The 14041-nt window shown below is 35.3% G+C and overlaps 1 protein-coding gene across 1 annotated transcript; it reads left to right on the plus strand.

The window, feature by feature from the left end:
• The first annotated feature begins 7892 nt into the window (after positions 1-7892).
• Positions 7893-9307, plus strand: LOC143560323 (temperature-induced lipocalin-1-like). The gene is made up of 2 exons (XM_077048651.1): positions 7893-8286; positions 8957-9307. Exons 1-2 carry the CDS (start codon positions 7915-7917, stop codon positions 9140-9142), a joined length of 558 nt encoding a protein of 185 aa, XP_076904766.1. The 5' UTR covers positions 7893-7914; the 3' UTR covers positions 9143-9307.
• Positions 9308-14041: the final 4734 nt, after the last annotated feature.

Genomic DNA, 14041 nt, shown 5'->3' on the forward strand with positions numbered 1-14041 from the left:
GTTTTTCATAGTGTTCTCCATCGTGTTTTTCCGGACTTTTCCGGCGAGGTGGTGGCGGTTTGGTGACGGTTGTGGTGGCGGTGGGCGGTGGAGTGGTGGTGGTTGTAGAGAGTAAATATGTAATTGGGTTTTATGTAAGTGGGTTTTTGAAATTAATGTAAGTTGGTTTTTAAAATTAAATTAAGTGGGTTTTGATATTTAAGTGTTAGACTAAAATATCCTCATTTCTAGCCTTCTTAGGAAAATCAAACTTCTTATTTGAACCTAACCCTATATATGAATATATAGTAGGAGCATTTCCAACAGGTTCCTCATTCCTATCTCTATAAATTACACAAAAAATCACTACATTTCTCTCTCATATTCAATTAAATAACATTATAGTTTTCTCTCTACTATTCACAAACAATTCAACAAATATTAAAAAATAAATAGGGGCAAACAAAGTCTTTCCAAATTTATAAAAAAAATCACTACATTTCTCTCTCCACCCTATAATTAGCACTTACAACCACTCATATTCTCACCCAATAATTTGCAAAACTCTTTCACATAATTTTAGAGGAGCTGTTAGGAATGCTTTAAGGTAAGAGACATCATTAATGTGGAAATCACAATTTTAGAAATGTAAGACTATGTGCAGTGGATGGAGTTTCTGTGGGGGCGTTTTACGTGACGTCACTTCATCATATGTGCTTGTTGACTAAATATGGTGTAGCAGATAGAGCATCTTCAAATCATTACTTTACTACAAACTTTTATAAAAAAAATAATAAATAAATAAAAATAAAACAAATAACCAAGCCCACCAATCACCTTCCACTTCTCACCCTTCCGTCGCATTGTGGGAAGCCCCCCCCTCCCCCCACCAAAGCGTACCAGGGACCATGTTCCCTGACACTTTGGAGAGGGGAAGCACCCCATTGTGCATGGTGTAAGTTAATTGAGAATTGATAAATTTTGTATCAAAAGTATTATTGTCACTAACAGCAAATTCTGTTAGGTTAATCAATTACAGCAAAAGTTTTTATTTTAGTAAAGTAGATAGATGGTCTACGTGGTTTATTAAGATTTCAATTTTGGTCTCCAATATTGGAAATTTTTCTAACTTTTACAAACCGTAACATGTTTGTTCTTTGAAATGAATGGACACTTAGCTTTATCAGTTAAGGGGGTGTTTGTTTTTTCTTCAAACATCTTCAAGGGAGCTAATGTCTGCAGGCGCGCAGACATTACCCTTGAAGACTGTTTGTTTTTTTTCTTAAAACAGATCTGAAGTTATCTTCTTTCATCTTAAAAGAAAAGCAAGGAAATCTTGCTTAAAACATCTTCACAAAAAAACCCTACTCTTCTCCCTTTGCAGCCACCCTCTCATCCACTGCTCCTACCACCGTCCGCCAACACCACCACCCACCGTACGCCGCCACCACCACCCCCGTACCCCGCCGCCACCGTCCACCACCATCCACCGCCACCACCACCGTCCACCACCCACCATCCATCACCACCACCGTCCACCACCCACCATCCATCACCACCACCGTCCGCCACCACCACCACCATCCATCACCGCCACCACCACCATCCATCACCCACCACCACCACCATCCATCACCGCCACCACCACCACCATCCATCACCGCCACCACCACCGTCCACCACCCACCATCCATCACCACCACCGTCCACCACCCACCATCCATCACCACCACCGTCCGCCACCACCACCACCATCCATCACCACCACCGTCCACCACCCACCATCCATCACCACCACCACCATCCATCACCGCCACCACCACCATCCATCACCCACCACCACCACCATCCATCACCACCACCGTCCACCACCAACCAAAACCATCCATCACCACCACCCATTGTCCACCACCACCATCCACCGCCACTACCCACCGTCCGCCGCCACTACCACCATCCACCACCACCACCTTCCACCACCCACCAAAACCAAATCGGCATGGCAAGCAAAGACTAAAAACTAGATGTAACTTGAATAAATGACTTCTATCTTGTGAGATAAGTTTGACAGTTATGCAGACAGTATCAGCTTATAAAAACAAACAGTCTTATATTTTCAGCTTGCAGATCTATAGACCACATCTTCAGTTGCAGACATGAAAACAGATGAAATCAGCTTGCAGACAGTTTATGTCTGCAAAAACAAACAGCACCTAAGTGATGCGAAATGACGAGAATGCCTCATTAATGAAAAATGACAAAACAATACATGAAAAATGACAAAACAATACATAAATTAATAATGAGATAATCAAATTAAAAATAAAACGACGTCCCATTCAACAAAAAAAGTTAACCCAACCGCTCCGAGTATATATGATATTACACTCATGCAAAACTTTAGACTATTGGTGTAATTTTCCAAATATAAAGACTCAAAATGAAATTTTTACAAACCAATGGGACTAACCGTGTACTTTACGCTTCTTCTTTATATCACGAGTTAATGGCCATTTTCGTCCCTGTGGTTTGCTGTTTTCGCCACTTCAGTCCAAAGTTTGAAATTTTGTCAATTTCGTCCTCACGGTTTTAAAAATTGGCCAATTACGTCCCACCGTCTAACGACATCCAAATATGTCGTTAGTTTAAGGGGTATTTTCGTCTATTACATTTTACTAAAAATTTTAATAAATAAGTAAAAAAACATATTTTCTTTTTCTCTTTCTTCTCCAACTCATCCTTCACCACCATCCCCAACCCACCACCACACCCACCTGTCCACCTGACCACCCCCACATCTCAAACCAAAACTTTACAATAAACCCATCTTCCATCTCCCTTAAATCAATACTGGGTTAACCCTTAATTTTCCCTCCTGTTCATTATCCGATGCCAAGATTCTGGTGGCCGGGATTTGGGGTTTGAATCGGTTTTTTCAATTTCCTGCACACACATTGTGCTTCGATCGACTTAACAACCCAAAATTTTGCTAAACAAATCCATATTTTACTTGATTAATAATAATAATAATAATACCTCCGATATAACTAAACTCAGCGCTCATGTTTAAAGCACTCGAAATCGGAGACCCAAAGCTTCCAATTCCAGTTTTAAACAATACTAAACGGATTGGACGCATCATTCGGACGATACGCGACCTTCACGGATGGACCGAATTCGAAGAACGTAGCGAGGTTCAACGACAGCTCTTTTGATTCTCCGGCAACGATGCCAGATTGGAACGGCAAGCCGAGAATGTTGACCGGCACTTTTGCTCTTAAAAGTGGCTTTTGATCCTCTCGAAACTTCATTGAAGCTTTCATGGCTGCCGGAAATATATTAAGAATGGACTTGGAGGTGCACAAATCTGGGTTATAAAAACCAACGGCACCGGAGAGGTGCACAAATCCGGTACCGGTAGGCGGTCGTAAGCTTCAACACAGGCTTTCATTGTTTAGAGGTGCACAAATCTGGGTTATATATTAAGTTTTAATTATTAAAATGTGTAATAGACGAAAATACCCCTTAAACTAACGACATATTTGGATGCCGTTAGACGGTGGGACGTAATTGGCCAATTTTGAAAACCGTGAGGACGAAATTGACAAAATTTCAAACTTTGGACTGAAGTGGCGAAAACAGCAAACCACAGGGACGAAAATGACCATTAACTCTTATATCACAATTGAACTATCTTAAATAAAATATGCCGCTATTATAGATTAATCATATATATTTTTTTCTTTAAACGCCAATGTAATATACTCATAATACCGCGCCAATGTCACCACAGGACTCAAACCTCGACTTCCGAAGGTGATGCACACTTTATAACACATCAAAATATCATTTGGTTAAATGTCTGATTAACCAAAAACATCAAGAACGAATTGATATAATTCATCAAATTGTAAACAATGATTTTGAATTGAAAAGAATCCCATTCTATTATAACCAGAAAAAACATAACTCAAAACAGTGATAACAAACTCATCTAACTATAATCATAACTTTGATTAGGTTATGTATACATTAGGTTGGTAGAACAGGAGGAGCCTCAAATCAAGTATATTTTACACTTAAAAATAAAATAAAAAAATTCATGACATCTATGTAATTGTGTAAGCAGGTATATGCTACGGGTAATTGGGTTGGGTAAGCACGTCTATGTTATCATCAAATATCATACCCGATAAAATTTTCAAAGTAATCGCTTACCTGGCTATCCATCCGGGTATCTGTTTCAGGTGTTTTAGGTATTCCCATCAAGTTCGAGTTTCAGTTTCGGCTCTTAGTGTGAGAATGAGGGACCATAAAATAAAAAGAAATTAATAATTGCATTTTGTAATTAAAATTTAAAAATCCACTGGTATTTAGAACCCGTGCGTTGCCGCGGGTTAGCATGTAGGTCGTGACAAAAAAAAATCTGGAAAACTACTTATTTACAATGTAACTAATCCGTTCAGTTTTAGTTTGATTTAAAGCTACTTCGAAAACAAAATGCTACAACCACATAGTTCTGGTCATCAATCTACCAACCAAATTCATTCATACTAATGTCAACTTGCAATCAATAACATAATAGTACTAAATAACCAATAAGAAATAAAGTAGAGAAGCTTGTATGTGTGCATATTTTATCTAAATTGGAGATCTGTATATATCATATGCAGATAGGAATCACTGCCATCAATTATATGACTTTACATTTATAGTTCTTTATATGTAAGAAGCTTTAGTAGTTTACATATGCAGTGTTGTACGTGTTGCAATCTAAAGTCAAACTCAACTCCTAGATATTTTTGCATCTTATTTAGCTTTTTGTTTCAACTGCATAGATCAAAACAATCACTTTAGTGTCTGAAAACATAGTAAATTTTAAGAATTGCAGTTTTAAATAGTAAAGTTATATAAGGGGCAAAAAGATAAGTTCATAAAAAAGTGGCAATAAATCCAATTCAAATATAGCTTATTAGCAAACCACAGTTTAAATGACTTAAGTCGTTTGACCCAAACTCATTTTTTGTTTGCTATCTGACCTGTCTATTTAACCCATCAAAAAGACAGATAAATGGATATGTAAGATCCTAACAAACCACATTGCATCCACTGGTTATCCAATCCGTCTAGTAACCTAATTCAATAAAATGGAAATATAGAGTCCTAGCACAGCCCATCCAAATCTAAAAGATTACTTGTTTGACCCGAACCTGTAGTGTGAACCTGCCTCCAACTCTAATTCCTACTCGGTCTCCAAATCTCCAATTAGGCTTTATTAATATTATTATTAGGATTTATGAGAAAATTTTTTAAAAATTTAGAAAATATACATGAACGATAAGTATAGAGAAACATAAATTTTTATAATGCAATGTCTTTTTAGAGGTTCAGATCTCACACATATGACAACAATACCATCACAGCCCAACAAATCTTTGAAAGATTAAGAACACAAACAACTTAAACCTCACAAAATTGTAGCCATACGTTGGGTTTCTTCTTCAATTCGCCTCTAATCCTTCAACATATATGATTAAGCAAACAAATCGAACACCAATAACTGCCCAAAAGTAAGGAACAACGACATGCCGATTAACTCTCGACTTTGGCAAATAGAAGCCAACTGCAGTACCTGTACAGCCGCCGTAAAACACCATCGGACAACCATCGCCACCTAGGTTTCGAAAGTAATAGAACCTTGCAGCAGTAGTTTAGTCGGAAAACACCACCGGACAACCACCACTACCTAGGGTTTCCAAGAAAACAAATGTACGACTTCTGAAGGTAATAAATAGTACACTTGATCATGTTGAGCCCATGATTTCCCCATTTTGTATGAAATTTAACAACCCTTTCAAGGACCAGAAACAGAAGTTGCTTGTTTGCCGCTCTAAAAGCCATAAATATGCTTTCATGTGCCACTCTTTCTATATCTATCTATCTATCTATGAATGTCACCAAACTAGACATGCCGGTGTGGCAGCCATGGCGGTGATCCTGTCCCTCTTGTCTGATCCTCATGTTATAGATCTGAGCCACATTATCACCATCTTTTCTAATTCTTTTTTTGATTTACCCAATATTTGATAATCGGCAAAAGTGATCAACTTCTAGTTTATTAAAGTTGGATTTTTGATTGATCGTTAACTTCTTCAAATATAACACACTTGTAACTTTGTTGTTAGAAATGAGGTGCAAGCGATAAAGTGTAAGGCTTACATTGAAGCAGGGTTATAGAAATCACTATGATCTAGTCCGGTGGTGGGGTTAGAACTTAGAAGTAGCGATTAATTGGGATTATTCTTATTGAAATTTTTACTGTAATTTTTCAAACATACATACTTATATCAACAAATTTTATATACAAAAATTTTCAATTCTGACCCAGTTAATTGGCAACAAGTCGGTACAATACCGACTTGCAATTAATCCATAATTAATTGAAGCATAGACTGGATTTTTACAACCATGCATTCAAAAAAAAAATGTTTGCATCGAATACTACAACTCCAACCTTAGGTTGCATTCGTTTAATTCAACTTTAACATACTAAGAAATGAGTATACTAATCTATTTTGTCATTAAATTTAAAAATATGTTCTAACTAGGGGTGGCAAATGAGTTGGGTTGGGTCGAAACAGGTCATGAGTTGGAACAGGTTAGGGTCGGAACGGGTCAATTAAAAAAGGGTTGTTTTGGTAAGGGTCGGAACGGGTCACAACGGGTTTTCGGGTCAGTTGTTTTTTTTTGAACAAGGACAATGGAGGAAACATTTTTATTTTTTTATAATTTTTTGTTTTCGATTTATATTTTGAGTTCTAAATTTTTTATGAATTTTTTTAGGGGTTTTTATTAATATAAAAAACCCCTTCATAACTCAAAATATAAATCGAAAACAAAAAATATAAAAAAACAAAACTGTTTCTTACGTTGTCCTCGTTAAAAAAAAGGCCCGATTTGAAACCCGTTTTGGCCCGTTCCGACCCGTTCTAGCCGAACCTTTTGACCCGAAAAATGAGCTTAAACCGAAACTGAAAACCAAAACTGAACCGAACTAATCGAAATCGAACAGAAATGAAACTGAAAAAACCGACCAAAACGAAACAAAAAACCGAAAATGAATCCAAAATCGAACAAAAAGAAACAAAAGACACCGAAGCCCAAGCCGTCCAGTGCGAAAACTCGTGTCGGCTCAAAACCTTATCCGAGCCAAAACCTAAACCAAATTCATTCCAATCCAAAACCCATTTCGACCCGAACCTATCACTTTCCCTTAAGACACTAACCCACATCGATCCATTTCTTTAAATTTATCAACCCATTTTGACCCGAAAATAAGGTGGAATTTCAAGTGACTCATTTAGTTACAATCTATGACCCAAACCAACCCATATAATTTTTAAGAGACTTTTTTTTATGTTTCCTACCTTTTCCGTCTATATTTTCAAATTTTAGGAAAAAGATATTAAATCTTGAGAGTCCAAGTTTTAAAAATACATTGTGTGGAGAGTCCAAGTTTTAAAAATTTCGGAGAAAAAAAAGGTTATTTTTGGCTTTCTTTAAAAAAAAAAAAAAAAAGGCTATTTTGGAAAATTTGCCAACAAATTAATCATATCAACACACAATGTATCTTTTACGTATACGCGTCGTCCACTCCTACTTTACAATCCTACACCTAAATATCATAGCTTAAAAAGAAATCACAAAACATAATTTCCTAATAATTACAAAACCGAAATTATCTAAAAAAAATACTTAACCTAGAAGATATTAGAGTATTCCCCAAGAAACCAAACACCAAATCCGACCCAATAATATTCACTTTTACACGTGTAAGGCCACAAATCCTCCACGTCACCAAAACCCTTCAATTATATAATAACCCCTTTACTCAGTCACCCATTAATATTATCCAATCCAGAAAACCCTAAAACCATGGCGAAGAAGACGATGGATGTCGTAAAGAACGTAGATCTTGCAAGATACATGGGCCGCTGGTACGAAATCGCCTCATTCCCGTCGAGGTTCCAGCCCAAAAACGGGACCAACACCAGGGCTACGTACACGTTGAAAGACGATGGTACTGTGAATGTGCTGAATGAGACCTGGAGTGATGGTAAGCGAGGGTTCATTGAAGGGACTGCTTATAAAGCTGACCCCAGTAGCGATGAAGCTAAGTTGAAGGTTAGGTTTTATGTGCCGCCATTTCTGCCGATTATTCCGGTGACAGGAGATTACTGGGTGTTATACCTTGATGATGATTATCAGTATGCTTTGATTGGTCAGCCTTCACGGAATTATCTATGGGTATGCTTCTCTTCGGTTAATTTGTTATTTGGTTCGGTTAATTTGGCTATGTTCTTATTAACTGTGGTCGGTTATTCTAGTTAATTATTCAGTTTGGTTAAGTTGGTTAGTTTGTTAAAAATCGGTTATTTTCTTACTGCCTAGTTTGTGCGGTTGGTTTTGGCCTTAAGAATCGGTTATTTTCTTACCGCCTAGTTTGTGCGGTCGGTTGAGTTGGTTAATTGGTTACTGCCAGCCTAGTTTGTGCAGTCTATTACTTGTTTGGTCCGGTTGAGTCAGTTAATTTGTTAATATTAAGTTAATTTGTTAATATTAAGTTAATTTGGTTATTTATAACTTCTAGTTTGTGTGGTAGGTTGAGTCAGTTTATTGGTTAAGCTGATTTGTTATGCTTCAGTTAATTTGGTTATTTGCGCCCTTGTAGTTTGTGACATTGGCTAATTATTCAATTGAGTCAGTTAAGATTCGGTTAATTTGTTATTTTTAGTGCTCCTAGTTTGTGGGATTGGTTAATTATTCGGTTCAGTTGAGTCGGTTAATTTGGTTAGTTTCTTACACCTAGTTTTGCGATTGATTAATTAATTATTTGGTTCGGTTAATTTGTTTGTTTACTTGCTCTTGGTGCCATTGATTGATTTGGTCGTTTGCTTATGCATAGTTTGTTGTGTAGATCTTGTGCAGGGAGAATCGTATGGATGATGAGACATATAATAAGCTGGTTGATAAGGCGAAGGAAGAAGGGTATGATGTGAGCAAACTGAAGAAGACGACGCATACAGACCACCCTCCAGAGGGTGAAGATGCACCGGCGGACACTAAAGGGATTTGGTGGTTGAAGTCGATTTTTGGCAAATAGACCCTCGGAACTGGAGAGTTATGGAAGAAAGTGTGTTGGTAAGGCTTGTTGATATGGTAATGAAATAGTGGGTTTGATGGATAAGTTGTGTTTATTTCTCTATGTTTGATTGTGTTTTGGAATGAAATGAGTGTGATCTTAAATGTTTAAATATATGAAAGTTATAGTTTGATTATTATTTTATTCTACAAGAGGACATGTGCTTGTTGAGTAGCGTACTAATTACTTATAAAATAGTAGTCTTTTATTTGTGATTCACGATGATACATTGATACAATGATACTCCTTTTGATCTTATATATATTAAAACGGAAATTCTACTATTCATCATTTCCTGTTTTATGTCATGGTACGTTGTGCATTGTTGATGGTTTACACCTTTTATTATATTGTCTCTCTCTCCATATTCATCCACTCTATCTCGACACCTTTTCCCTGAATCGTCTTTTGTCATCGGCTATGCGTTAGTGGTTGTCTACGGCGGCGACTGTAACTTGACGGCTCCCCAAAATCATTCGATAGCTGGCGGGTTTCCGACAATCTCTGTATTCGAATTTAATGTAAGATTACAATTTGCCGTTCATGAACAAGTGTTGATTTTCTGTAATTTTGTAAAAATCTTTTGATATGTGATTCATGTATTGAGATTTGTTGATGTAGTGCATGTAATTTGGTTCATACTTGATACAGTGCATATTTAGTTAAGAGAACAAATTGGGGATATGTCATTTCGAGTGAACTACGTGAGCCATTTGGGGAAAATGCTGTCGAGGTAAAGCTTCAACTAGATAACTATTATTATTATTATTATTATTATTATTATTATTATTATTATTATTATTATTTTTGAAATAAAATATTGGGTTTTTTTCATGTTTTGGGATTAGTCAGTGTCTATATGATTGTTTATGTAAGATTGGTGAGATACAGGGACACCAAATGAAAGTAAGGGTTTTACTCACTTTTACATTTGTAGCATTCATAAGTAAAGATGCTGCTCAAAAGGACACCGAATATTTACATCAGACTTGAAGGTATAATTGAATAAAAATATATATGCTTATGTTTATATATTACACAATATAATTCTAGGGATTTGATACTCAGCTTTGTGATTGATTATCATTTTAACCCATTTACATTTTATGAAGCAGAGCTCTTTTCCTTTCTTCGGTGTTGCGAGATTGGTAGTGAAGCGAAGCAGTTGAGAGGTCAAAGGTTCACGCCACAAGACACAACCATCGACAGGCATTCTTGATTATATAAAATTTTAGTTTTCTTAGTCACAAAATTCTGGCTGATTAACAACTCAAACGAAGTTACCCTGTTTTTGCGGATTTAAATTTGCAACAATACAACACTATCTTTAAAGAGTATTTTGGAATTCAATATGGTGTAGTAAAGATTATAGAAGTTTTATATGATTTTTTAGATATAAAACTGTTGAAAATGTTTTAGATAAGTGGCGGATGAGCACTTTTCGTATTAACCAAACTAAATATAAATAATCAGTGATCTATAAAATTGCTATTTTGGGCTCAAGTTCACAGTTACATAAATAACATGATTAAAAGCTCTAAGTACATGTAAATTGACTTTCATAATGGGCATGTGCTCTTTGTTAAGTAGAGATTTTTCAAAGTAAAATCAGAATTTACTTATATTTTAGATTTAATGAATTCTAACACTTTCTTTTGACATATAATACAAAAAAATATTTACTGTTGAATCAATATATACAATTTGTTTATCAATATAATATTTTGTAGTTGCTAACAGTAGATTTCTTCTTGATGCAGTCATGGAAGAAACAAGCAAGAACCACAAGGATTAACACTCAGGTTGAAAAGCAATTGAAAACGACCTACTCTTTTGTGTAGAAGCCTGTTATGAACATTCAAATGGAAATAGCTCATTTTTGTAACTGCATAGCTGCTTTAGTAAATAACACCTACAAAGTATACTCTTATTGTTTTGTAATTACTAGATGCAACTATGCCAACTGCAAAACCTACCTTTTGTAAAATGCATAAACCATAAAGTTGTCCTTTGGTGATGTTAATGCTTCTAACATTATGATATAATATTATCATGGCGGCAAAACTCAACAAAAATACAACGTATATGTTTTTTTAGAAAAATAAATGACGAAAGAACCGTGAGTCCAAAAACGGCAAAGCTAGGCTAATTGCTCGACCAAACATGCCTCCCGCCGCAAAGCGCGGGGTACAGATACTAGTTTTATTTAATATCCAAAGTACAAACCAGAGTGTTCTGCAAATACCGGTTTAAACAAAAATTTGGTTACTTAGCGGCTTCTGGTTTAGTTTAGTTTATGCACGGTTACTGGTTTATCTACCTGGTCGTTGGATTTGGTTTGATGTTTTAGGAAAGTTGTTAAGATGGGCCAGCAGCGGCCCTGCAGCTCACACGCTAACGATTTTCTCCACGAAAACCACAACACCATCTTCATCCTTGGGGGTCAACCCACAACCTCACCTTCATCTCACCATCTATCGCAAACCCACATTTATTTATTTTATTTTTTATTTTTTATTTTTCCTTATAGCTTTGCTGTCGGTGGGATTTTACTGGGCATGATTGATTGATTGATTGATAAATACTAACTAAGCCACAACGTGATAGTTAAAGCACGGGTGCATGTGAGATAAGCCCATTGTTTAGTGAATGATGTAGTGAGGTGTTACGCACTTTTTAGTTAGTCCACGACATAACCTTATGTTTTCAGCTTTCTTAAGTTTTGAAACCGGTCTTAGACTATGTGTAGTGATTTTAACTAATTGTTTAGTTAAAATAGTAGGTGTCATGTAGGCAAAAATGAATTCATCAAAATCTCTTTTAAATCAATTGTATTGATTTTAACTAATTGCATTTATTACTTAATCATTTTTATTAACTTAATATTTTATTATTCAATAATCATAATAATTTAAATAATAAAATACTAGATCATTTTAATAAAATGAAAGTTACAAGCACGTCGGATTAAAAAAAACGTGACACTTGAAATAAGAAGAAAAAAAACGAAGGATACCTGAAATATAAAATCAAAGACACCTGAAATAATAACAAAAAAAAAAGAGACACTAGAACATTTTTTAAAAATGTTGTGAAATACCAAATGCTAGTTGACGAACTTATGATCCTCCACACGATCTCGTTCAAGTGGTGGTGATCGTCATTTAAGCGGTTCCGGTCATGATGTTTGGTTGTGCTCAACTAAAACTTTTACCCTTACTCGAACAACTTTGATTATCGCCGCCTCATTAACCTTTTAAGAAGATAAATTGTTGAGTACTTGATCATTTTTTTAAAAATATGGGAGAACTAGAAAGTGAGTTATGAAAACATATGATTGAAAATATACATGAAGACTTTTTATGCAGGCGTATTATTCTTCTAATGTATTAACTATTGGCTCTCGTGCTTAATAAATTTATATGCTATTCAGAAAAGAGAAAAAAAAATGAAAAAGGAAACAACTAGTGGTAGCGCTCGCTAAGGCAATAACGGAAAAATGCTGTAGTGCTCAATTCACTAAATTCGTAATGGTTTTAGCTAATATTTGTGAGCCATGTCATCAATTTTGCGCTTTAATAAAGGACCACTACGTCCAGTCTTAGTAGGTCAAAGTGTGTCTTTTGCTTTCGTGGGAGTTTTGAGACCAACCTTAGTCTGTCAAATTCTGTCTTCCGCTTTCATAGGTTTTAAAACCATAAACTGAAAATGTGCATGATGGTGATTTTGACTCAAAAGCTATCTTAGGAGCCGCTCGAAAAAACGAAAAAGAATCTAAGAGATTCAAGGTTGATATACGGTTTAAAAGCTATTTGAACTTAAAGAAAACCTATTTGAACTTAAACAATCTATTTTAAGAGATTTAAGTTTTGATGCAAGAGTTTTTATGCTTTTTAAAATGAAATGTTATTAAATTAATGCCCAATTAAAACATGTGAACTTTTTAGTTTCTCTCTTTGGGTTTAAGTCTTATAAGAAGTATTAGAATTAAAAATGCTAAAGGTATACAATCTAAATATAAAAAGTGCAGAATTCTGTACTAACTCAATCATACAACATCAACCAACTGGTAAATCGTAAATGTTCAAACATATACAATAAGTAGAAAAGTAAACTACATTCAAGTCTTTAAGAAGTAATATAATAGAATTGAAATGCAAAAGTCTTACGATTTAAGATAGCCAACCGATAAAGAGTAATAGTTCAAACATATCCAATATGTACAAAAGTTAATCACAACACATGTTAAATTAAAAAGGGGCATTTATATATATATATATATATATGTGTGTGTGTGAGAGAGATATATCCATTTTTTAAGTTCCTTTATTACATATTTATCTAATTACCCACCCTTTAAAAATCAATTACATGTTTCTCTTCGTAAACCGCATATATTACATATCTCCCTATTTTATTAAAAATAACTAATTAAATGACTATTATACCCTTAATGACCTTATTGAATGACTATTTACGTATTTCCTTTTCTAATACCATCAATTACATAGTTTCCCAATTCCCATGTAATGCAAATACGGTTCGGGTTAACGGGTATGAGGTTTGCGAAGGTGGAGAACAAGGATCGTCTTTTGAGTTTGTAGCGTCATTTAATAGGATTCACAAAAGGGTAATTGGGTAATTTGTTGCCAGAAGAGGAAATATGTAATTAATTTTTAAAAGTTGGGTAAATATGTAATAAGTCATCTTAATAAGAAGATATATGTAAAAATCCCAATTGAAAATATCTTTCGAAAACTTTAATGTTAGGGGCGTAAATATCGAGTCGTGCCTGAGCAACCTTAGACTTCAGGCTGACTTCTTTTATATTCTTTTAATAAGCCATCGATCCAACGAATC

The sequence above is a fragment of the Bidens hawaiensis genome, unplaced genomic scaffold (assembly GCF_021521415.1).
Source record: "Bidens hawaiensis isolate Kalapana, Puna unplaced genomic scaffold, B.hawaiensis_p1.1 tig00001143_1, whole genome shotgun sequence".
In the NCBI taxonomy this organism is placed as follows: Eukaryota; Viridiplantae; Streptophyta; class Magnoliopsida; order Asterales; family Asteraceae; genus Bidens; species Bidens hawaiensis.